Below are 24596 nucleotides of genomic sequence, written 5' to 3' on the forward strand. Positions count from 1 at the left end.
CTCCTTTCTATTCCTTTTCTCACTAGACGTGCTTTTGAGTATGACTAGTGGAGCCACAGGGTGGGGATGGGGTGGGAGCTGGAAGGGTTCCGGATGTTGCAGATCCCCAGTGCCCCATCCCCTTCCCCCTCATTGGCATTCTCACCTGAGGTCAGTGCTCCAGCCTTAGGTGAGGAAACCATTGTGGTACTTTCCACAGTGCTGCAAGGGGCAGGGTAAACAATCCCCATTCAGATTTCCCATTCTGAGATCATACCAGTGTCTACGGCATCGGAAAGGGAACTCTGAATATCTTATGTTCTCTGGGACACTTTCCCAGGGACCATAGGATTGCTCCGTTTGTGTGTAATATGGGAGCTTCTTTAAGTTTACTTGTTTCTTCACTTTGTTTTCACTAAGAGTAAAATTAGTAAACACTAGTAATTATTTGACATTTGATAGCCAGGACCTTATTTCAGACCACATGTCAGTGGGCGGGGGGGGGGGGGCTGCAGGTGGAAGAGGGGATAGGAAAGTCTCTTTCTGCTCACATTTTCAGGATCCAAGGCATTTACAGGTTTTTCCCATGGACATGTCATACTGGATCAGTTAAATGGAGTGGAAAATTTTCCACTACTATATTTTCCTACGGAAATAATTTCCTTTCCTAAAAATGCATTGCTCCATAAAATTTATTAAAAAAAATTAATAAAATTAAAATTAAATTTTAATAAAATTAAAATTTATTAATTTATTAATTTATTATATGTGAATGCTCACATTCACATGAACCAGCAAGCCAGGATTCTAACTTACCATGAATGAGCTGCATGCTAGTATGCACATCCCGTTTGCTCCTGTTTGATTCCTCTTGCTGGGGTGAGCAGCTAAACAAATCAGAAATTATTTGCCTAGCATCAGGGTGGGAAACTGTACTTGCCCTGGGAGCCAGATTGCCTTCTGGGACACCATGGGCCAGATTATGTCAGGGACAGGCACTTCCTCCCCAAACTGCACCCCTTCCCCCAAAGTCCTGCCCCTGATGTCTTCAGAGTCCTTTCTCTGCAGAGAAAGGCATGGTGCAATCAGTCCATGTGTCTGTGCATGGAGAAAAGGACTGCTTTTCCCTGCTCAGCACTAGAGAAAGGCTGCCTTTCTCTAGTGCTGAGCATTGGGCAGGGCCTGGCAGAGAAGCTGGCAGGCTAGTTAGGGAGCCTCACAGCCCATGGGCCAGAGGTTTCCCATCCCTGGCTTAGCATGTCTGAACCCAGGATCCTGGCTTGTTGCACCCTTTACAAGCCAGGATGTGTAAGCCAAGAAAAAACATGATTTACGATCCTGGCTTGTAACAGGTGTAAAAAGCCAGGATCCTGGGTTCAGATGAAACACTAAGCAAACCACTTCTAGTTTGTTTAGCCACTCATGGTAGTGAGAGGGCCCAACCATGAGTGAACAGACTGCATACATCAGCAAACAGCTCAATTCACAGTAAGCCAGGATTCACTAGACTCCTGCCGTACTGTTCTGTGCATATGTGGCCGGTGAATTGATACACTTTCAGTTGAATTGGGCTGTTTCAAAGTTGTAACTTCATTGTAAGTTGCCTTGGGGTTGTATTTGGACCGTAAGGCATCTCATAAATTTATAAATAAATAAAATAATTAATTTTTCTCAGGTGACTATCCATAGAAACCATGCACTTGCATGCATATATATAAATATAATTTTAATGTATGTGTCTATATATGTATGTCTATAAGCATGTATATATCTACCCAAACATACATATGTCTGTGTGTGTGAGCAATATAAGTTAAAGGTAAGTATATGCTATTGAATTGTCATGTTTTAAAATACTTAGAAGTATTCCAATAAAAATAACACCCGAGTAAACCTTTGAATTTGCTTGAATTTAACATTTAAACCACACTACATGCACTTACTGGGTTTTTTTTTTCCTAAGCAGATATTTCCATCCAATTACTTTTGCCTTGTGGAAAAACTTGAGAGATTCATACTGCATATAAAATTAACATGCACCCGAAAACTTTCCTATTAACATTTTCTGAACAACCCACACCACTGCTATACAATGTTTCAGTGTTATCTGTATTGACTGTGCCATCTATAATACACATCTGACCTGTGTTGTCTGATGGGAAGGTCTGGAAAAAACTGGAAACAATAGGGGGCGGGGGGTGGCATGGGGAACTGGTATAACTCTGGTGGTTATCCATAGAATAATTTTCTGTTTGTAGCTGGACTAATTATGGTGCTTCAAAAATATGCATGGACAGAAATCATGCAAGTAAAGCCAACCCAGATCACAACAAACTGTGGCAAATTCTGAAAGAGATGGGGGTACCAGACCACCTTACCTGTCTCCTGAGAAACCTGTACGAGGGTCAAGAAGCAACAGTAAGAACCAGACGTGGCATACTGTCGCCCTGCTTATTTAACTTATATGCAGAGTACATCATGAGAAACGCCGGGTGGGATGAATCACAGGTCGGAATTAAGATTGCCGGGAGAATTATCAACAACCTCAGATACGCAGACGATACCACCCTAATGGCAGAAAGCAAAGAGGATCTCAAGAGCCTCTTGTTGAGGGTGAAAGAGGAGAGTGCAAAAGCTAGTTTGAAACTCAACATTAAAAAAACGAAGATCATGGCATCTGGCCCCATCACTTCCTGGCATATGGAAGGGGAAGAAATGGAAGCAGTGACAGATTTTATTTTCTTGGGCTCCAAGATCACCGCAGACGATGACTGTAGCCATGAAATTAAAAGACGCTTGCTCCTTGGGAGGAAAGCTATGGCAAACCTAGACAGCATAGTAAGAAGCAGAGACATCACCTTGCCGACAAAGGTCCGTCTAATCAAAGCTATGGTTTTCCCAGTAGTAACGTATGGCTGTGAGAGCTGGACTATAAGGAAGGCTGAGCGCCGAAGAATTGATGCTTTCGAACTGTGGTGCTGGAGAAGACTCTTACGAATCCCCTGGACTGCAAGGAGGTCAAATCAGTCCATCCTAAAGGAAATCAACCCTGAGTGCTCATTGGAAGGACAGATCCTGAAGCTGAAGCTCCAATATTTTGGCCACCTAATGCGAAGAGAAAACTCCCTGGAAAAGACCCTGATGCTGGGAAAGACTGAAGGCAAAAGGAGAAGGGGACGGCAGAGGATGATATGGTTAGATAGCATCACTGATGCAATGAATATGGACTTGAGCACGCTCCGGGAGAGAGCGCAGGACAGGAAGGCCTGGCGTGCTATGGTCCATGGGGTCACGAAGAGTCAGACACGACGGAACGACTGAACAACAACAACAAAGTCAACCCAAGTTTTTTGTTCCCTTTTCCCATTCCTGCAACATCCAATTCTTGTTCCAAAGCTGAACTTGTGTCATTTATTAGGATTTGCCCTGCAGGAGTGACTGCTCCCTCCTTTGTGGTGGGTCTGCAGCTGTCCTTGAGGCTTGCGTGATTAATTCAGCACTGCAACAAATTTGTTAATATAGCCCATTGACCTGAGAAATGGGAAATGTCTAAATTTGCCTTTGCCTTTAAATCACTGGGCCAAGGTGAATAGTGATGGTGGATAGGGGGATTTGAGAAGTGAACTTCCAACTGTTCGTAGTTGCATGTGAAAGACATTCACCAAAAGCAGCCTGACATTTGAGGAGCACAGTGTATATGTTATCCTGTCATTATACATTCAACAGGCAGTCTTTTTGCAGCTGCAGGTGGTCTGCATAGTTGCAGCATGTAGAGCAGAGCTGCTGTGTTGGTCTCATAGTGACAGATGTTTTATGAAATTACAAGGGCATAGCTCTATCAAAAATTTAAACAGTTGTTTGTGCGTGACACTGGAATTTTAAAAAGTGGAATTGAGTTGAAAGTATGTACATAGTATTCTGTTGGTAGTATCTCAATTGAAAGTATCCCAATTCAGGTGTTACAAAATTCTAAGCGTGGAGGGGAGATGAAGACGTGTATTGGCCCTGTCTCCTCCACCCCCAACCTCCCTATGTTGATCAGGAAAGTCTGAAAAGAAATTAACTGCATTTGGCTGAACATGGTTATGGTACTCTGCGTGATTGGGGACACTGAAAGTGCAGTGTTCCCGATTATCCTGAACACTGCAACCACAATCAGTCAGACATAGCTGCAGTCTCTCAACAGACTTTCCCTATGTCCCCATATCCCTTCCTTGATTAGGATTTTTTCATGCCTGAAAAGGGCTACTGTGGCTTTTGAACTTGCTTACAGGGAGCTTCTAGATAGAGGGTTTCTTGCACTAGCCATCAAAACGCATTATACACCAATTCCATCTTTTTTTCTTTAGTGGATTTTCTGCAATAGGAGAATAGGTGGAAAGCATGGGACGGCTACAAGTGGAAGCTGACATCTGTGAATGAGGCATGGCAATGGCAAAATAAAAGCCTCATCTGGAACACCCACAATGTATTGCGTATTATTTTTGCTTGGTAATTTTCTGGCATATGTAATGTATGTGTTCTTCATTAGCTATACAATTTAATCATTGCTAGTGAGTTTGTCAGTTAATATTCCCCCTTCAAGCTTATGCCAATTTTCTAATTAACTGATGAGCTCAAATAGCTGAAGAAGGCTATTAATGACTTTTAGTTAAATGGCTAACATGAGACCTGATCCCTACTAATAAATGTCACAGAGGGACAAACGGAATTTGATGTGAACTGAAACCAATGGGTCTGGCTTAGTAGAGCTAGTAGGTGCTGGGTGGAGGATTCTTTCTGGAGGCAGGGGGATAGTACTTAATTGTATTCTTTTCCTTATGGCTGTTATGTGGTGCTGCTAACTGGGAAGACTTGATCTCTGTCAGCTGTGTCTCCAACTGGGTACCCAGTTGAATTCCAACCTATATTCAATGGCTGGGGAGGAAGTTTTACTGTGGTCTTTCACCAGGGTTTCCGCCAGTTTTGAGTCTTTGCTCAGTAACGGGTACAATCAGGAGAGATTGGGGATTTTGTTGGTGTACCAGTCACCCCACTGCCCAGTCATCTTCCTATCTGAGCTGACAGAGGTAGTCTCAAAGACAATGTTGACTCAGTGTGTGGCAGCTGTGAAAAAGTCAAATTCCATGTTGAGCATAATTAGAGAAGGAATTGAAAATAAAACTGCCAATATCATATTGCCCTTATACAAATCTATGGTATGATCATACTTGCACCACACCTAAAAAAGAATATTGTAGATCTGGAAAAGGTGCCGAGAAGGGCAACCAAAATGATCAAGGGGCTGAAGCAACTCCTATATGAGGAAAGGTTACAACGTCTGGGGCTGTTTAGGTTAGAAAAAAAAGATAAGTACAGAGATACATGATAGAGGTGTACAAAATTATGCATGGTGTGGAGAAAGCAGAGGGCTGCATTCAGTTTCAGAGATGTTCTTGCGGCCACATTCCACTGGTGGCCAGGGCTGAAGGCAAATATGCAGTGTCTTGCTGTCCACTCAGGAAGAACATCCAGCTTAAATTTCAGCTTCCAGTTCATCTTCCACCTGGCCCTCTCCATCACATGTGGGTTTCCCCCCTTCAATTTTCCTTTTTTGTTGTCGTTCGTAAGGTTTATTTTTCTAAAATGCTCTTACCTCCTGACTTCATTGCCAGTTCAGCTTGTCCCATTTTTTTTGCTTTTCTGTGTTTATGAAGTAGTTTGGACTACAGTCTTCAGCAGCAGATGAACACAGGGGGTCATGGTGGTGGTGCAAGCAGAGAAAATCAGCTGGGGGCAGCCCTGGCTGCTGTGCCATAAACTTCAATATGTACCTACCCACACCATTGCTTATACATGACTGTGTTTAGTGTGGCCCTCAGCTTTGCTGACACCTGCACCCCCCTAGTACCAAACCTGCTTTAGGAGAATTTCCCATACCCATCCCCCTTTTAAATAGATAGGCAAAAACCTTGGTACATTTATTGCTTTCCTTCTTGGGCATAATGCTGAGCTGCTGCCTGCTGGCCAGAGGCTATAGGCTGTCCAAAGGGAGAAGATTCCCTCCAGGTGTGCTATACTTGCAGACTGGAGGAGGAAAGGACTCCTTTAATAGGGTCCATAGTCCCTTTCTAAAATCTGCCTTATAACTTTTCAGGATGCTTATTTATTTATTTATTTATTTATATACCGCCCAATAGCCGAAGCTCTCTGGGCGGTTCACAAAAAATAAACCAAACAGCACACAATAAAACAATTTAAAATATATAGAACATTAAAACCACAATATAACAATGCAACCACAATAAAACCTAGCAGCAGTGCAGGAGTTTAAAATACAGATTTAAAACAGCAAAGCTAAAAGTTCAGAAAGCTAAAATGCAAAAATGCCTGGGAGAATAAAAAGGTCTTCATCTGGCGCTGAAAGGAATATAATGTAGGTGCCAGGCGAACCTCTCTAGGAAGCTCATTCCAGAGCCAGGGTGCCACAGCAGAAAAAGCCCTCCTCCTAGTAGCCACCCACCTCACTTCCTTTGGCAGGGGCTCACGGAGGAGGGCCGCTGACGATGATCTTAAGGTCCGGGCAGGCACATATGGGAGGAGGCGATCCTTCAGATAACCTGGCCCCAAGCCATTAAGGGCTTTAAATGTTAATACCAGCACTTTGAATCGGGCCCGGAAATGGACTGGCAGCCAGTGCAGCTGGAAAAGAACTGGCATAATATGAGCTCGCAGGCCAGTCCCTGTTAACAATCTTGCTGCCCTATTTTGGACCAGCTGAAGTTTCCGGACCGTTTTCAAAAGCAGCCCCACATATAACGCATTGCAGTAATCCAGATGAGAAGTTATCAGAGCATGGATCACTGTAGCTAGGCGATCTCTGTCCAGATAAGGGCGTAGTTGGTATATCAGCCTAAGCTGATAAAAAGTGCTCCGTGCCACTGAGTTCACCTGTGCCTCAAGTGACAGTTCTGGATCCAAGAGCACCCCCAAACTACGAACGTGATCCTTTAGGGGGAGTGCAACCCCCTCCAGAACAGGTTGAATATCACCTAGCCGGGCAGACGAACCACCCATTAACAGTACCTCCATCTTGTCTGGATTGAGTTTCAGTTTATTGGCCCTCATCCAGTCCATTACCGTGCCCAGGCCCTGATTCAGAACAGCCACTGCCTCACCTGGATTTGATGAGAAAGAGAGGTAGAGCTGAGTGTCATCCGCATATTGATGGCACCTCAGCCCACACCTCCGGATAACCTCCCCCAGCGGTTTCATGTAGATGTTAAACAGCATAGGGGATAAAATAGAGCCCTGTGGAACCCCATGGCACAATTGCCATGGCACAGAGCAATAATCCCCCAGCACTACTTTCTGGAATCGGCCATCCAAGTAGGAGCAGAACCACTGTAATGCAGTGCCTCCAACTCCCAACCCAGACAACCTATCCAAAAGGATACCATGGTCGATGGTAATGAAAGCTGCTGAGAGGTCCAGAAGAATCAACAGGGTCGCACTCCCCCTGTCCCTCTCCCGGCAGAGGTCATCCCACAGGGCGACCAAGGCAGTTTCCGTTCCAAAACCAGGCATTTCGATTGAAATGGATCTAGATAATCCATTTCATTCAACAGTGCCTGGAGCTGTCCTACAACAACTCGCTCAAGCACCTTGCCCAGGAAGGGGATGTTGGCCACTGGCCTATAATTATTAATATCCTCTGGGTCCAGTTTAGGCTTTTTCAGGAGTGGTCTAATTACCACCTCTTTTAAAGCAGCAGGCACCACTCCCTCTCTCAAGGAGGAATTTACAACCTTCTGGACCCAGCTGGACATCCCCTCCTTGTTTGATTTAATAAGCCATGAAGCGCAAGGGTCAAGCACACAAGTGGTCGATCGGACTTGGCCAAGCACCTTGTCCACATCCTCAGGCCTCAGTAACTGAAACTCATCCAATAAAACTGGACCAGATGGTGCTCCGAACGCCTCTACCAATGGAACTGCATTAATCGTGGTGTCCAATTCATGACGAATCTGAGCGACTTTATCTTCAAAGTGCCTTGCAAACTTATCACAGCGTGCCGCCGAGGGTTTCACCATCTCTCGCCCTGGCCCAGACTGTAACAGGCCACAAACCACTCAGAAAAGCTCCGCTGGATGACACTGAGAAGATGCAATGCTGGTGGAAAAGAACTGTCTCTTTGCCACCCTCACCACCACAGAATAGGCTTGATAGCGGGCTCTTACCTGTGTTCGGTCAGACTCAGCACGAGTTTTCCTCCACCTGCGTTCTAGCCATCTCCCCTCTTGCTTCATTGCCCTTAGCTCAGGTGTATACCAAGGAGCTGGCTGGGCTCTGCCATAATTAATGTAGCCTTAGGTCACTGAAATAACTAAAACAATTAGCAGCCAGGATGGCTTGCTGCAGATGGGAATATAAATAAACTTCATGGATTCACGACATGGAACATAAAATATTTTTTTAAAAATCCATACTTCTATCAATAGCACTTGTGAAATGTATGTTCTTGGCAAAAAAAAAAAAAAAACCAAGAACAGCTAGCCAGATAGTCTTTAAACCTTCTAAATAAAAATAACCGCCACATTGGCACTCTAACGTTTATGGCAGGCAGGGGAAGCTCTGGCACATAGGCCAAATGCTGAATGGTGCCATCTGGCCTGTGGAGTTTTCCCTCTGAAGCCCCTCCTCTCTGTGGGGATTCCCCTTTGCTCTGTGAGGGGAGAGGAATCCCTGCTGTTATCTCTGATTGGTGATTGCAGGTAACAGTGGGGATTCCTCTTCACACATGGCCCACTGTCCCAATGGCAAGGCACGCAAAGGAAGCGTCCAACGTGGCCAGGGACTGGAGAAGTCTCAGTGCACTGCCCCAGTCAGAGTATTCTGCACATTATCTTTTACATTAACATTTTGAATATTTAGTCTCATGTTTGCTAACTGTTTGACTAGTAACTATCCCATAGGAAGCTTATTTAGTAACATCATTTAGTAACAGGAGAAAGCTACTTGTAAAAATCCTACCATGCTCAAATCCCGTGTAATACATATGTAACTTATTTATAATGGCTGCAAAATATTTAATTGGCGCAGTCAGTCTGCAAGACAATGGACAGAAGACAGAAGCAACAGCTATTTTCCCAAAGGTCTTGCTGTCTACGGGATAAGGAATACTAGACAAGGGAGGAAGGGAAGTGTGGTTTTGACAAAGGAGTGGTGAGGGTGAGGATGGGGTAAAAAGTTTTCCATGGGTCAAGAAAGAGTTTACACTTGCCACAAATTAACTAAAACCATGCAATACTAGACAGAGTACAATGAACAACAGAAGTGCAAATTTTATTATTGTACAAATCAGGATAACCAGCTTGGAAGATCTGAAGGTGACCATTATATTTTAAAGCTTTCAACTATATGAAAGGAATTGGAGATCTGTCCTGGTTTATAGTGAATAGGCACAAGCCCCTTTATTCCTAAATGGTTTCAGCTGTCAGGATTCCCAACCTTTTGGGGCTGGTAGGCACATTTGAGATTTTGAGCGAGTGTTGTGGGCACTCTGGCAAAATGGCTATCATGGGGGGTATTTCCCATTCACAAAATGGCTGCCTTGGTGGGTGTGGACAGTCACAAAACAAGCATTCCCAGGAGGCAAACTAGTGAGGCTAAAAGAAAAGTAGCTTGCCCAAGAATCTAAGTGAAAGATAGAGGTGGTGTGTGAGCTTGAAAACATGAAACCGCTCGTTTTGAACCCACAGTTTTCTATTCTAACACCCATTTCACAGATCGCAAACAGATGAGGCTTAGAGACAAGTAACATGCTGAAGAAACTGAGAACAAGGGAAATGGGGTGTGAACCCCAAATGCCAAATCATATATTTGCCCACACAAAACACAACAAAATACCCATTTCAAAGAAGGCAAATTGGTGATGCTCAGAGAAACACAGGCAAAAGACACATCCATAGGATGTACCCACACAGCCACAACTACCCCTGGCAACACACTCTTAGGGAATGAGCACACTTAAACACACACACAAACAACCCAGGAAACACCCCCCCACACACACACACCAAAACAAATAAACCAGCTTACACAGATCACACCAAACAACAACTTAGGCTGCCAGTCCATGTCCAGGCCCGATTCAAAATGCTGGTATTATTAACATGGCATTAACATTCAAAATCCCAAACAGCTTGGGGCCAGGTTATCTGAAGGATCATCTTCAGTGGGCCTTTTCCAGGAGCCCCTGCCAAAGGAAGTGAAGCAGATGGCTACCAGGAAGAAGGCCTTTTCTGCTCTGGCACCCAGATTGTGGAATGAGTTTCCCATAGAGGCTCACCTGGCACCTATGTTGTGCTGTTTCCGGCGCCAAATGCAAACCTTTTTATTTTCCAGGCATTTTAGCCTTCTAGTCGTTTAGCTCTGTTGTTTTAAATCTCCTATTGTATTTTAAATCTCTGCAGCTGCTAGGTTTTATTCTGGTTGTGCTTTTATACTGTAGTTTTAAGCTTCTATGTTTTATATTGTATTTTATGCTGTTTTTGTGATTTTAATTTCTGTGAACGACCCAGAGAGCTTCAGCTATTGGGCGGTATATAAATGTAATAAATAAATAAATCATATACACATATATAGCACCTGCAAAACATCCTCTCTAGCCACCCAGGATGCTCCTGATCACCTCAGCTTACCTTTTTCTTTTTTCTGGGTGGCTGGGCATGTTTCAAAACAAAGCACTGGACTGCAGCCACCCACCATTTTTGTTTTCTAAGAACGCCTCTGGCACTCATGTGGGCCCGAAAGGCATTCTTAGAATTAAAGATAGCACTAGAGGTTGGCACTTTGTTTTCTAGCATGCCAGCTTCCTAGTTAAAGAAAAAAAAACTTCTTAATAATTTGGAGGGTTGGGGAGCCTCATGGGTGCCAAGTGCCCACGGGCATTACATTGGAGACTCCGTTAGGTAATCTGATCCATCATTATGAAAGAGATGAAATATAAAACCTGCGTAAAAGAAGATAGCATAAACAAGCTCTAAACAGAAGAGAGTCTCCAAACATAAAATTTAGTATCCTGACAGCATGCAGGGTAAGCTTCTCAGCAGGGTAGATACCTGGAGAGAAGAAGAAAAAGCAAGTGTTCAAGAACAGCAACAAGGTTGGAATTGCCTCTTAAACCACCTCTATAATTAATATTTGGGGAAGGAAGGAAAAGATCATGTGGGATTTTTATTTTATTTTTTAACTAACTTTTTTTCATTTATTTGTCTTGTAACACACACTTCCACACCAGTGGGGCTCTGCTTTTAACCTCTACTGAGTAGAGGAGTAGGCACAGGCTAATCTAGAACAATCATAAAGCTAGACACAAAAAGGGAAAAGAGGCAATGGAAGGACAGGACTCTCCAGTGGTGGTGACCTGCAATGTATGTGCAATGTTTGTTTTCTTGCCTGAGAACAACGTGGCCTACACCTGCAACAAGTGCAAGTTGATCACGCTGCTGGAAGAAAAAGTGGACTGGAGCGGCGACTGTTGACCCGCCGGGGAATAAGAGAACACGAAGAGTTCTTGGACAGAATGGGGGAACTACAGCAGCAAAGGGAAGACCAGAAGCTTGAAGAGCAACAGCAAGCTGAGGCAATGGGAAATGCTGAGGTGAAGAAAACCGGAGTAGAGAATACTCCTTGGAAAAGGGGGACAGTTAGGAGAAGAAGAACTAGACGCCACTCTGCACCAGGGGAAGCAGTGGAGCTGTGGAACCGATTCCAGGTACTTGCGGATGAGACTGGAGGACATCCTGCAGAGGAAGAATCACAGGGGAACCTACATGAGAGTGAGCAAGAGGCTGAAGGTTAGTCAAACAGAGGCGATGAAACCCAGGCCTACAACAACAAGAAGAGAAGAGTGGTAGTAGTGGGAGGCTCCTTGCTGCGTGGGATCGAGACCCAGTATGTCGCGAAGACCCGTGGACTCGCCAAGTATGTTGTCTCCCGGGAGGATGGATTAGAGACGTGACTGAAAGGTTGCCTGCACTCATAAAGCTCACCGACAGGTATCCCTTTCTTCTCATCCATGTGGGAATAAATGATACCGCCAAGCAGAGCTATGAAGAAATCACATCAGGCTTTGAAGCTTTGGGAAGGAAACTCAAGAACTTTGGGGCCCAGATAGTTTTCTCATCCATCCTTCCAGTAGTTAGAAGAGAACGAAAAATACTCCGGGTGAATGACTGGCTACAAAGGTGGTGCCAACGAGAGAGATTTGGATTCTGGGACCACGGGCTGGCAAGGGATGGGTTGCACCTCACAAAGGATGGGAAGAATGTGTTTGGCCACAGCATGAAGAACTTCATCAGGAGGGCTTTAAACTGAATCCTACGGGGAAGGGAGATGTAATGTTGGGGGTAACAGTGGACGTAGGCGCATGCAGTGCAACGGAGAGAACAGCTCTGATAGTGCCCAATAATAGTCTTCAGACACATGTAGGAAGAAAGCCAGCCTATGAAGCACATGGTCTTCGATGTCTATATATTAATGCCCAGAGTATGGGAAACAAACAGAACGAACTTGAACTCTTAATACAGGAGGGAAATTATGACTTGATAGGTATAACTGAGACTTGGTCGGATGACTCTCATGACTGGAATATAGCAATTGAAGGATATAACTTGTTCAAAAAGAACAGGAGGAACAGAAAGGGAGGTGAGGTTGCACTGTTTGTGAAAAATACATATCTCTGCACAGAAATACAGGAGGATGAGCTTGGTAGCCCCATCGAGAGCATCTGGATCAAAATAAATGGAGCAAAGAATAAAAGGAACCTGGTGGTTGGAGTCTACTACCGGCCACCCAATCAAGGAGAAGACGAGGATGAAACTTTTGAAAAGCAAATAGCCAATGTTTTAAGGAAGCATGATGTAGGGGACTTCAATTTCCCCAATATTCAAATGGGGAACTTCAATTTCTCCATTTGAACTTCAAATGGGGAACTTCAAATGGGGGACTTCAATTTCCCCAATATTTGTTGGGAGACGAATTCTGCAAAACATGGCCCCTCCAGGAAATTCCTGACTTGTGTGGCGGATAACTTCCTCCTACAGAAAGTAGAGGAAGGAACTAGAGGATCGACTATCCTTGACTTGATCCTAACCAACAGAGATGACTTAGTGGATCAAGTAGCAGTTACAGGAACTCTGGGGGAAAGCGACCATGTTGTACTTGAGTTCTTGGTTCTAAGGAAAGCAAAAGCCGAGTGTAGTCAAATGCGTACCCTGGATTTTAGGAAAGCTGATTTCAATAAACTGAGAATAATGAACAGTAAGGTCCTATGGCAAGCGACGCTAACGAGAAAAGGAGTCCAAGATGGGTGGGAGCTTTTAAAAAAGGAAATTCTCAAGGCACAATTACAAACCATTCCAACAAGAAGAAAAGGTGGAAGACAACAGAAGAAGCCAATGTGGCTTCACAAAAAGCTTAAGGATGACCTGAAAAAAAAAAAGGACACATATGGGAAGTGGAAAGAAGGCCAAGTAACAAAGGAAGAGTACAGGCAGGTAGCACAGAATTGCAGGGATGGTGTCAGGAAGGCTAAAGCTGAGAACGAGCTGAGGTTAGCGAGGGATGCTAAAAACAACAAAAAGGCTTTCTTCACCTACGTGCATAGTAAAAGGCAGAGGAAAGAAATGGTTGTTCAGCTGTTAAATAAGGATGGCAAAACGATAACAGATGACAAAGAAAAGGCAGAGGTGCTCAATTCCTACTTTGGCTCAGTCTTCTCCCAAAAGAGGGTCTATGATCCCCCTGGCAAAAGCGAAGTACAGGCTGAAGGGGCAGGATTGCAGCTTGAGATATGGTCAAGGAACACCTAATTACTTTGAATGAGTTCAAATCTCCTGGGCCAGATGAACTGCACCCTAGAGTAATAAAGGAACTGGCAGAAGAACTCTCAGAACTGCTGTCTATTCTCTTTGAGAAATCATGGAGGATGGGGGAAGTGCCAGATGACTGGAGGAGGGCGAATGTTGTCCCTATATTCAAAAAGGGTAAAAAGGAGGAACCTGGGAACTACAGACCAGTCAGTCTGACATCAATCCCTGGGAAAATTCTGGAGCAGATGATAAAGCAATCCATCTGTAAGCACCTTGAAAACAATGCAGTGATTACTCGAAGCCAACATGGATTTGTCAAGAACAAATCCTGCCAGACTAATCTGATCTCATTTTTTTATCAAGTCACCTCCCTTGTGGACCGTGGGAATGCTGTAGACATCAGATACCTCGACTTAGCAAAGTTTTTGACAAAGTGCCCCATGATATCCTGATGAGCAAACTAGCTCAAAGTGGGCTAGATGAAACAACGATCCGGTGGATCCACAGTTGGCTACAGAATCAGACTGAAAGAGTGCTTATCAATGGGACCTTCTCAAACTGGGGAGAGGTAACAAGTGGGGTACCGCAGGGCTCAGTCCTGGGCCCAGTGCTCTTCAACATTTTTATTAATGACTTGGAGGAGGAGGTGCAGGGAATGCTGATCACATTTGCAGATGACACAAAATGGGGCCGGATAGCTAATACCCTGGAAGACAGAAACAAAATTCAGAGTGATCTGGATAGACTGGAGCACTGGGCAGAAAACAACAGAATGACATTTAATAGGGATAAATGCCAAGTTCTGCACCTAGGGAAAAGAAACCAAATGCACAGTTACAAGATGGGGGATACGTGGCTCAACAACACTAGAAGCGAGAAGGATCTTGGAATTGTTGTCGATCACAAGCTGAATATGAGGCAACAATGGGATGTGGCTGCAAAAAAGGCAAATGCTATTTTGGGCCACATTAATAGAAGCATAGCTTCCAAATCCTGGGAAGTACTAGTTCCCCTCTGCTCAGCACTGGTTAGGCTTCATCTGGAGTACTGTGTTCAGTTCTAGGCACCACACTTGAACAAGGATGCAGACAAAGTGGACAGGGTTCAGTGGAGGGCAACAAAGATGATTAGGGACTGGAAACAAAACCCTATGAAGAGAGACTGAAGGAACTGGGCATGTTTAGCCTTGAGAAGAGAAGACTGAGGGGAGATATGATAGCGCTCTTCAAGTACTTGAAAGGTTGTCACAGAGAGGAAGGCCGGGATCTCTTCTTGATCATCCCAGAGTGCAGGACACAGAATCATGGGCTCAAGTGACAGGAAGCCAGATTCCGGCTGAACATCAGGAAAAACTTCCTGACTGTTAGAGCAATACGACAATGGAACCAATTACCTAGGGAGGCGGTGGGCTCTCCCACACTGGAGTCGTTCAAGACGAGTCTGGACAACCATCTGTCAGGGATGCTCTGACTTGGATTCCTGCATTGAACAGGGGGTTGGACTCGATGGCCTTGTAGGCCCCTTCCAACCCTACTATTCTATGATTCTATGATATACTGGCATTCATAGGGGTTATGTTCAGACAAAACGAGGTTATCTAATTACTGAAGCAAATGCTTATTGAACTACACTGAATAGTTTGGAAGGGTTGCTAGAAAAGTAGGCTTCATTTGCATTTCAGAATCTGATGAAATACTAGTGATTCTAGATGATCAATTTAAAACATACATAGAAGGGTGTGTGTTTTTTAATGTTCCCCACTATGCAAAAGGGGTGTGTGTGTGAAAAGTTTTAGTATACTTGCCTGTAATAGTTAATTTTGCCTGAATTCAGTATGTCACCAGAGAGTAGTGAGCTTTCAGTCCCTTTGTATTCAACAAAATTTGGAACTCTAATAACTGGGGTTTGCCAACAAAACGAGTGTTTTGTAAACAGTTACATCTGCTGTTCTAGATTGTATAGATGGTCAGCACTTTTAAAAAGTGTTTTTTTTTCTAGTGCCACATTGACCATAAATTTACCATGCAGCAGGTGTCCATGATAAATTTCTTAAGGGAAAATTATTATCCCACCCATCCTCCAAGTAGATCAGACCAGCATACATGTCCATCCCTGCCCCCTTATTCACACAATCAGCCCACTAAGGTATGTTACGTTGATAGATAGTAGGTAGCCAATAGTCACCCAATAAACTTTTTTGTGGCTGAGCAAAGGATTTGAACCTGGGTCTTCTTATTTTTATGTCCAACATGCTAGCCATTACACCACACTGTGTGTTCATTAAATATGAGGAACACACACAAATATCAAAATATGAATTAAACTCACTTTTCAGCTGATTCAGCTTACATTTCTTGACAGTACTCTCAACCTTTCAACTTGTATATTTCACCTTGACTTTCTTTTGCTTTATGACCATTAGCTGTACTCAGCACTGTCATCATGTTCTCTGAAATTCTTATATCATTTTAATGAATTCACAGCCTACTTCTTCTAAGATGTGAATGCTGGTTTGAATTGGTAACCATGGAATAGATTTCACTGGATTAATAAAGTTAAAAAATGTAACTGCTATCTGTAATCTTAGGTTATGTGTTTCTCTTTTTAAGGAGAAATGTGTTGACTTAAAATCTTTGTGCAGTGCCTGTGGAGACTCCAAATTCATTAGTTTTCTAGAATAAGTTCTTTTGGATTACTGGCAGCATCTTAAATAAAACTATTTGCATGGGAGAACACTTACGTGAGTGCCATTTCATTGTACCAGCGTTGGAAGAGATTTCATTTTCAAGGATTGTTTTTGTTTGTTATTGAAGTTGTTCCTAGCTCTTGCTGCTCAGAGATAGATACAGAGTGAGCCTATTTGTAGTGAAACATGCTTGAAAGAAAATGACATTCTTTGAGAATCCTTACAGCTCACTAGAGTGCAGGCTTCATTTTTTTTTAGATATTCTTCAGAGCATTTAGACTTCATTGCAAGAAGATTCAGACTATAGTTGGCTTATTTTCCTAACGTCAATAATCAACAGAGAAATTGAAATCAGGCAACTTGTTCAACACTGAAGAGCCACTGACAACCTACATATTTTTGACTGCACATTGATTAGTATAGCATTTGCACAAACATGATCAGTAAAAGCCCCTAGAATCTAGATGAAAGTAATCTCATCTTGCAGCAACCTCTGGGGAATAAAAGCCTTCCTTTCAGACATTCAAAATCCTATGCCACAAAATGCCATTACAGTCCTAAGAGTTTCTTCATGCTTTATGCACTAGCATGTTTACTGTGGCCACATCCATGTTCCAGAGAGCAAACATGTAAATGTGAAGGTCAGATGTATGGTGATAAAAACATTGTGGAAATATGCCCAGAAGCTCTGATAGCTATATATCCCTGGTGTGTGTGACTGTGTGTTAATGTGCATCTATCCTTCACGCTTTGTGTTTGAAACAGGGATCACCAGTAGCAAACATGATTGCTTCATAAAGCAGTTCTCACAAGACCAGTTTAAATGTTGCCAGCCACCTAACCTATACAGGCCAAAGAGCCCTTGCTCACAGTGGCATTGCACACAGAAGCAGTAATGTTTAAATGCTCCTTGCCCAATTGTGCTGAGTATGTAAACCAGCATAACTCTGACAGTGGCAGTGCTGACACACATACTTGTGTGGTAGTATGCGGTGTGTACAGTAAGGAGCATTTAACATTATTGCTTCTGTGTGCAAAACCATCACACACAAGGCCTTTCCCATGAAACTGCTTGAGCAAGTGGTAATGTCTAAACCAGTCCTTAGAGCTGGTTAACCTCATGATTAGGATACTCAGCTTACAATAGGAAAGTCACCATAAAATACTCAGGATTGTAGCAGAAACACAAAAGCATGTCACATATGTTGTGGCAACTAAACATAGCCCAAGTGTTGAATAATATTGCTTATCGTTGTTTCTAAATAACTACTATTCTTTGCCTTGTGACTTGCATGTGAAACCTTGTTTTCTGAACATAGACTCCCTCAACAGTGTGTTAATAAGCCTTTCAAATGTAAAGCCTTACATGGAGCTGAGAAGCAGGGGTTTTTTTCCCCAAAGTAAGGGTGCTGGGGAGGCAGGGAGCACAATACCTTGTAGCTGAATATATGTAAAGCTTTTATATGAAGAAAGCCTTGATTATTAGCCCTCAGCTCTCTGGGCTTGGTGGGCACAGCAGCTGCAGAAATTTATTTTGGTTCAAAACAATTTGGCTTCTGTAATGTCAGATATGGAATGACAAGCTACTGAGTCAGAGTGGGAGATGGAAGCAGATAGAATTATGCAGCTATTCCATCATCCTGAAGATTTAAGAGTGAAATCCTGTTGAAAAGTCACCCCTGCGCCATATTGTTGTGAACTGCTTTGGCTACTGGGCAGTATAGAAATGTAACAAATAAAATATGCAAATCATCTCCTAGGGACATAATTTAGAGATTGATAGTTAGGTAAGAGACATCCAGATTGTGTTTCTCACTTGTCATGTATACATTCCAAATCTAGAAGACTTAAGCTGAGTTTTATTAATATATCTTTGGTTGAATATGTGCAGTCCAACCCTAGCCCTATTTATTCCTGAACGCGCTTGGGGATTCTCTGGGGCATGCCAACGGCCACTCGGTCGAGACCCTGGTGGGTGGCTGGAATGCCGCAATCACTGGGGCATTAGATTGGGTGGCTCCGAAACACCCTCTCCCCCTGAACAGGGCTTGGACTGCACCATGGTTCAATCCGCGGTTACGAGCTCTGAAACAGGAGGTGAGACGGCTAGAGCGCCGGTGGCAGAAGTCTCGCTCCAAAGACGATCAGACATGGGCTAGAGCTGTATCTTCAGCCTATCACATGGCGGTGAAGGCAGCAAAAAAGGAATATTATGCTGCCTCCATCACGTCTGCAGAGTGCTGTCCCAGGAGGCTGTTCCAAGTGGTCCGGAGCCTCGTCGGTCCTGTGGCTCCGGAACCACTGGAGCATTCTAAGGCCTCCTGTGAGGCTTTGGCAAGGCACTTTGCAGATAAAATTGATCAGATTAGGTGTGTTACTCTGCACACTGTGGATACAGTTAGTGAGCAAGAGGCGGCCTGTGGCAAACCAGTTTTGTGGGATCGGTTCCAGCTTCTTCCTCCTGATGAAGTGGACAAGGTGCTTTCATCTGTAAGGCCGACCACCTGCTTACTTGATCCTTGCCCATCTTGGCTCATTATGAGCTGCAGAGAGAGACTGGGTGAGGGGATCAAGGCGGTGGTGAACGCCTCCCTTGAGGAGGGAGTGATGCCATCAGCCCTCAAGGAGGCAGTGATAAGACCGCTCTTAAAGAAGCCCTCCTTGGATCCTCAAGTTCTGAACAATTTTCGCCCAGTCTCAAATCTGCCATTTTTGGGCAAGGTGATTGAGCGGGTGGTGGCGGTGCAGTTGAAGGCACACTTGGAAGAAACTGATTATCTAGACCCATTTCAGTCGGGCTTCAGGCCTGGGCATGGGACAGAAACGGCCTTGGTCGCCTTGGTGGATGATATGAGGAGGGCTCTGGATAGGGGTGAACGCTCCTTCCTTGTTCTCCTCGACCTCTCAGCGGCTTTTGATACCGTTGACCACGGTATCCTCCTGGACTGCCTGGAGGGGTTGGGCATTGGAGACACTGTATTGCGGTGGTTCCGGTCCTTCCTCTCCGGCAGGTACCAGAGGGTAGCACTGGGAGAGGAGGTTTCGGACCCGTGGCCACTTACTTGTGGGGTGCCACAGGGTTCCATCCTCTCCCCGATGCTATTTAACATCTGTGTGAAGCCGCTGGGGGCTATCATCAGGAGGTTTGGGGTGCAATGTCATCAATATGCGGATGACACGCAGCTCTACCTCTCATTCAAATCTTCACCAAGATTGGCCGTAGAATCCCTGTCCAAATGTCTGGAGACGGTGAGTGGCTGGATGGGGAGGAATAAGCTGAAGCTGAACCCTGACAAGACCGAGGTACTTTTGGTGGGAGACAAGAGGAGGCTGGGGGATGTTGACCTGGTATTGAATGGGGTACGGCTACCCTTGAAAGACCAGGTCCGCCGCCTGGGGGTCATTTTGGACTCCCAGCTGTCCATGGAGGCTCAGGTGTCAGCTGTGAGCCAGACAGCGCTGTATCAACTCCATCTGATACGGCAGCTGCGCCCCTTCCTTCCCAACCATCTGCTCCCATCGGTAGTACATGCCCTGGTCTCCTCTCGTTTAGACTACTGTAATGCGCTCTACGTGGGGTTACCCTTGAAGACGGTTCGGAAACTGCAGCTGGTACAGAACGCGGCGGCTCACCTGATTAAAGGCAGCTGCTGGCGAGATCACATCACTCCAGTGCTGAAGGAGTTGCACTGGTTACCAGTTGTTTTCCGGGCCAAATTCAAGGTGTTGGTTTTGACCTTTAAAACCCTATATGGTTCCGGCCCAGCCTATCTTAAGGAGCGCCTCCAGCAACACCAGACAGGCCGCTTAACAAGATCAGCCTCGGATGGCCTTCTCTCTGTCCCATCAGCCAGGACAGCTAGCTTTTCTGTGGTGGCCCCCACTCTGTGGAACTCCCTCCCTAGGGAACTCCGTCATGCCCCCTCTTTAATGAGCTTCTGTCGTGCATTAAAAACGTGGTTGTTCAGGCAGGCATTTGGGGTGGGTTAGGGTATTTAAAAAAAAAATTATGGTAGAATTTTATTGTTTTAAATTGTTTTATGGTGTGTTGTACATCGCCCAGAGTGGCTGGGTGACCAGCCAGATGGGCGATTAATAAATTTAATAAATAATAATAATAATAATAATTTACTCAGGGAAAAAAATCCATTGATTTCCATAGGATTTACTTGGAAGTAAATATACTTAGGATTGTACCCTTGGTTTGACAAGTTTCCTGTACTAAAAAAAAAATCACCAAAAGAGAATATGAGCCTGTTTAGAACTCTCTAGTGCTGATCCTAGTTTCTAAATCCTCTGGTGATGATAAAGGGCTTTTCTACATTAGGCTCTTAATCCATTGCATCTTGGACTTTTGGTGTCGTCGCAGAATTAAGATCTGAGCACAACATGAGGAGCATTTCCTTTCCTGCTTTTTTATTACATAACTTCTAGGTGGCAAAGTGGTATAGCGGAAATACACAAGGGGAACAGTGTTTTCTTTTGCCATCAGAAATAATGCCCCATTTTCCCTGCTGAAAAAAACTCACCAAAAGTGCTGTTTACAACTAGAAGGAAAACTGGAGGGTCACACCATCATCTAAAGAACCCGTAAAATTCAGCAAGGTGTCTGCTTCACATGCCTTCATAGAATCATAGAATAGTAGGGTTGGAAGGGGCCTTCAAGACTATAGAGTCCAACCATGATAAGCGCACAATAAATGCATCGTGTAGAAAAGCTCCAAGCCTTCCAGCGCACATAGCATTGAATTTGTTCAGGTGGAAAGGGTGTTAGGTAACCATTCACGTAACTGTGTTGTGCAGCATGCCAATCATCTTGTTTGTAGCTTGTGAGTTACTCAATGCAGCAAGTGCCAAAAGGCCATAAGGATGTATGTTACCCCTGGTATGTTTGACTTCTGAAGGAATGACACAGCACATCATACATACAGTACATCCCCCTGCCCCACCCTCTTCCGGTTACTTTGCAGATGCGCGCGCGCACACACACGTACGTTAGCCCTGCTTGTATAGGAGGACAGGATCTGTAACTGAATCAGTATCATGAGCTTAAATTTACCAGAGGTGGGAAGAGGTGTTACGTAGCCCACCATGGTAGATTAATATGGAGTATGCTGGGTGTGGGGAGGCTCATCCCTTCTTTAGGGAAATATTATTTGACTCATTCATGGCACAATATTTTAAAGAATTTAAAGCAATTATTACCCCACAGAATCATCAGCTTCAGTCTTGCGTCATTATTTTGCTTATTGAATACATTCCTCATTCCCTCTAATTCTTTTTCTAAACATCAAGGGAGAGTGCTTGCCATTATGTAACCCAAATGACAGCACCCACACACAAGAGGGCAGCATGCACATCTGCAGAGTCTGAGGAATCCCAAAGTTTAGGATGTTTTGGCCTATAACTCCCATGCTGGCTAGGGCTGAAGGGAGTTGTAAGCAAAAACATCTAGAGGGGTACAAGCTGCCCATCCCTGCCCAAAGGGATGGGGTCCCCCAAAACAGCCCGATAAGAACATAATGGTCCAGAATGTTGAGAGACTGAGAAGAAAAAAATTGACAACTGGTTGGGAGAGGAATTGGAATGAAGTGCCTGGAAAAGGGGAACGAAAGGAGACACATATAGATATATAAAGGAGAAAAAGAACCGCATTGTTTGGATAGGTCACTTCCTGGTTCGCACTGAGAAACTATTTTTAAATATCTCCAGAAATGGAACCAAGAGCTGCCCACAGAAATCAGTGGGATTGGGCACCAGTGTGTCCACTCCCCCCCCCACATACACACACACCCGCCAGAAGGTAGCAGCAAAAAGAGTTCTTGCTGATAGGCATGGGACCACCCAGGTTACATATTAGAGGGATTAAGCAGGGCCCTGAAAGAACATATTGGACTGTCGGTATGCATGTCCCATGCCTATCAAACTGAAAGTAAAACAGGGCTTCCCAAAAAAATAAGGTGGTGGTTTTCGCGGAGTTGGGGGACTCCATAGGTAGTCTCATAAGAACATGTGTTTGCAAATTTAAAGAAAACAGAACTTTTAAAAAATGGCTTGACAGAGCCCCAAATGGCCTTGTGCATTGGTTTTCTCTCTGTCTGTGGATTCTCTTCTTGCCAATAAGAGGATCCTGTACCTGCTTTCCTGCTGCCTTTGGGCTGCTTTCTTGAGCATGTTTCCTGCTTCTGAAAATGAATTTAAAAATGAAACAAAACCTAGTATCTTTAATGCAATGATGGGGGTGGTGGCTTTTGCCTCTTGTTTACCTTCCAAGTGTAAACTGACCATGCATGGAATTAAAGAACTCACATGTACACTCAGACACAACTGGCATATGCTTCCTTATGCACATGGGCATGAACATGTTGCCACTTTCAGAAATGTTCTTTTGTTTTCACAAACAGGCATGAAAATATTTATGTGTGTGTGTGGTTGCATGTACATTCTATTTCCAGTTTCTTTCTTTCCTTCAGTATCAGCTTTTTTAGGATTTGCACAGCACATTAGGAAAAAATACTGACATTCACAATGCTTAATCTACATGGTCTATTGAAATCTGCTGTAGGAATGAAAGAGAGGAATCACTTCTCTTTGTTTCTCATGTCACTTTAATTTCCTCCAATAAACTCCATTGAGCCAGTCACCACCAGTTTTCCTTAGAAATCTCGCATAGCCCACAGAGATTAGGGTGGAACCAAATTAGTATGGGGCTTTTGAGGAATCAGATGGTGCCAGATGAAACAATAAATGGGGCCTAATTCATCCCCCCCCCCACGAATGCTAATCTCTAAACACAATTTATTAGCAATCTGTTTGGCTCTGTAATATGTATATAGTTTTAGTTTAAATGAAGTGCTTTCTCAAATATCTCATCTACATAAAATATATCTGCTCTGAAGTAGTCATGTTGAAAATCTGTTCCTCGGGGAGTTCTATTTCTTTTCTAAGAAACTAGCTTTAAATATTTAAAAGACCCAAAACATACAGCAAAGCAAATAAGAGAAAGATGTGATAGTGGCAGTGCTTTCTGTATAAAGCTCATGCTTTTAATGATGAACCATTCAGTCTGCTGTTGTGGTCAAGAAGTGGAAGATTGAAATGCATTGTTGCCTTTTGTGACAATAAAAGACAACTGCATTGCTTGAGCCAAGGCATTCTGATACCATTTCTGTTATGAGTAATGAATCAGACTATAACAGATGGCAGAAAAAGTGGAGAAACCAAATGGCTAAGGAAGATCAGAGAAACCTTGTAAATAGTACACTCTGTGGAAAGAAACAACCACTTCCAAATTACCAGGTCAAGAAGCCTTACAAAACTTGTTTTCCTCCCTCTTAGGCCATAAATTAACATAGTCTAATGTGAAGGCAAGCTGTCTAATACATTTTTTATACACCAGTAACTTTTGTGAAATTACTTGTGAGACTGCTTATGGGACACCCAGCAACCATCCAGTACCAGAGAAGTTATTGGAATGAATCACAGGATCTAGAATAGGCATTGAAGCTGTGGGCAAAAATGGCCAGAAGTTGTTGCTCAAACTTGAACAGCTCTCAGCTAGAGAAAACAAGCAAGTTTGCTTTATTAAAGTGTCTCATATCTTTGTCCACAGTTGCACTAGGTCGTAATCAGCCCTTGAAAAAGGAGAAACCAAAATGGAAAAGTGATTATCCAATGACAGATGGACAGCTCCGGAGCAAGAGAGATGAATTTTGGGACACAGCACCTGCTTTTGAAGGCCGGAAGGAAATCTGGGATGCCCTGAAGGCTGCAGCACATGCATTTGAGAACAATGATCATGAACTGGCACAAGCAATCATTGATGGTGCAAACATAACATTACCCCATGGTAAGTATGTCCGTATCCCATAGTCTAGTGCATGGAATATAGCAGTAGTGAATGGAAAATTTTACTTGGATAACTCTGTTGATGCTAAGCTTTCTGAATGACTAGATCACTTGCAAATGAACATAATGGCTACGTTACCATGTAATGCTAAACCATGATTTAGCATTGTAAGAATGAATCTTCGTGAGCCTCAGATGTCATGCACTGCCTCCCCTCTCCTCTTCCA

At 43.9% G+C, this 24596-nt stretch overlaps 1 protein-coding gene across 1 annotated transcript in view; it reads left to right on the forward strand.

Moving 5' to 3' along the window:
• UBTD2 (ubiquitin domain containing 2) overlaps positions 1-24596 on the forward strand; it is an 81349-nt gene that overhangs the window by 23301 nt on the left and 33452 nt on the right. Inside the window, exon 2 of the mRNA XM_084838687.1 lies at positions 24134-24370. Within this exon, the coding sequence (XP_084694813.1) occupies positions 24134-24370 (237 nt within the window). The remainder of the gene's footprint in view (positions 1-24133; positions 24371-24596) is intronic.

The sequence above is a fragment of the Heloderma suspectum genome, chromosome 2 (assembly GCF_057233095.1).
Source record: "Heloderma suspectum isolate Gila_16-S chromosome 2, 16-S_ref, whole genome shotgun sequence".
Classification (NCBI taxonomy): domain Eukaryota; kingdom Metazoa; phylum Chordata; class Lepidosauria; order Squamata; family Helodermatidae; genus Heloderma; species Heloderma suspectum.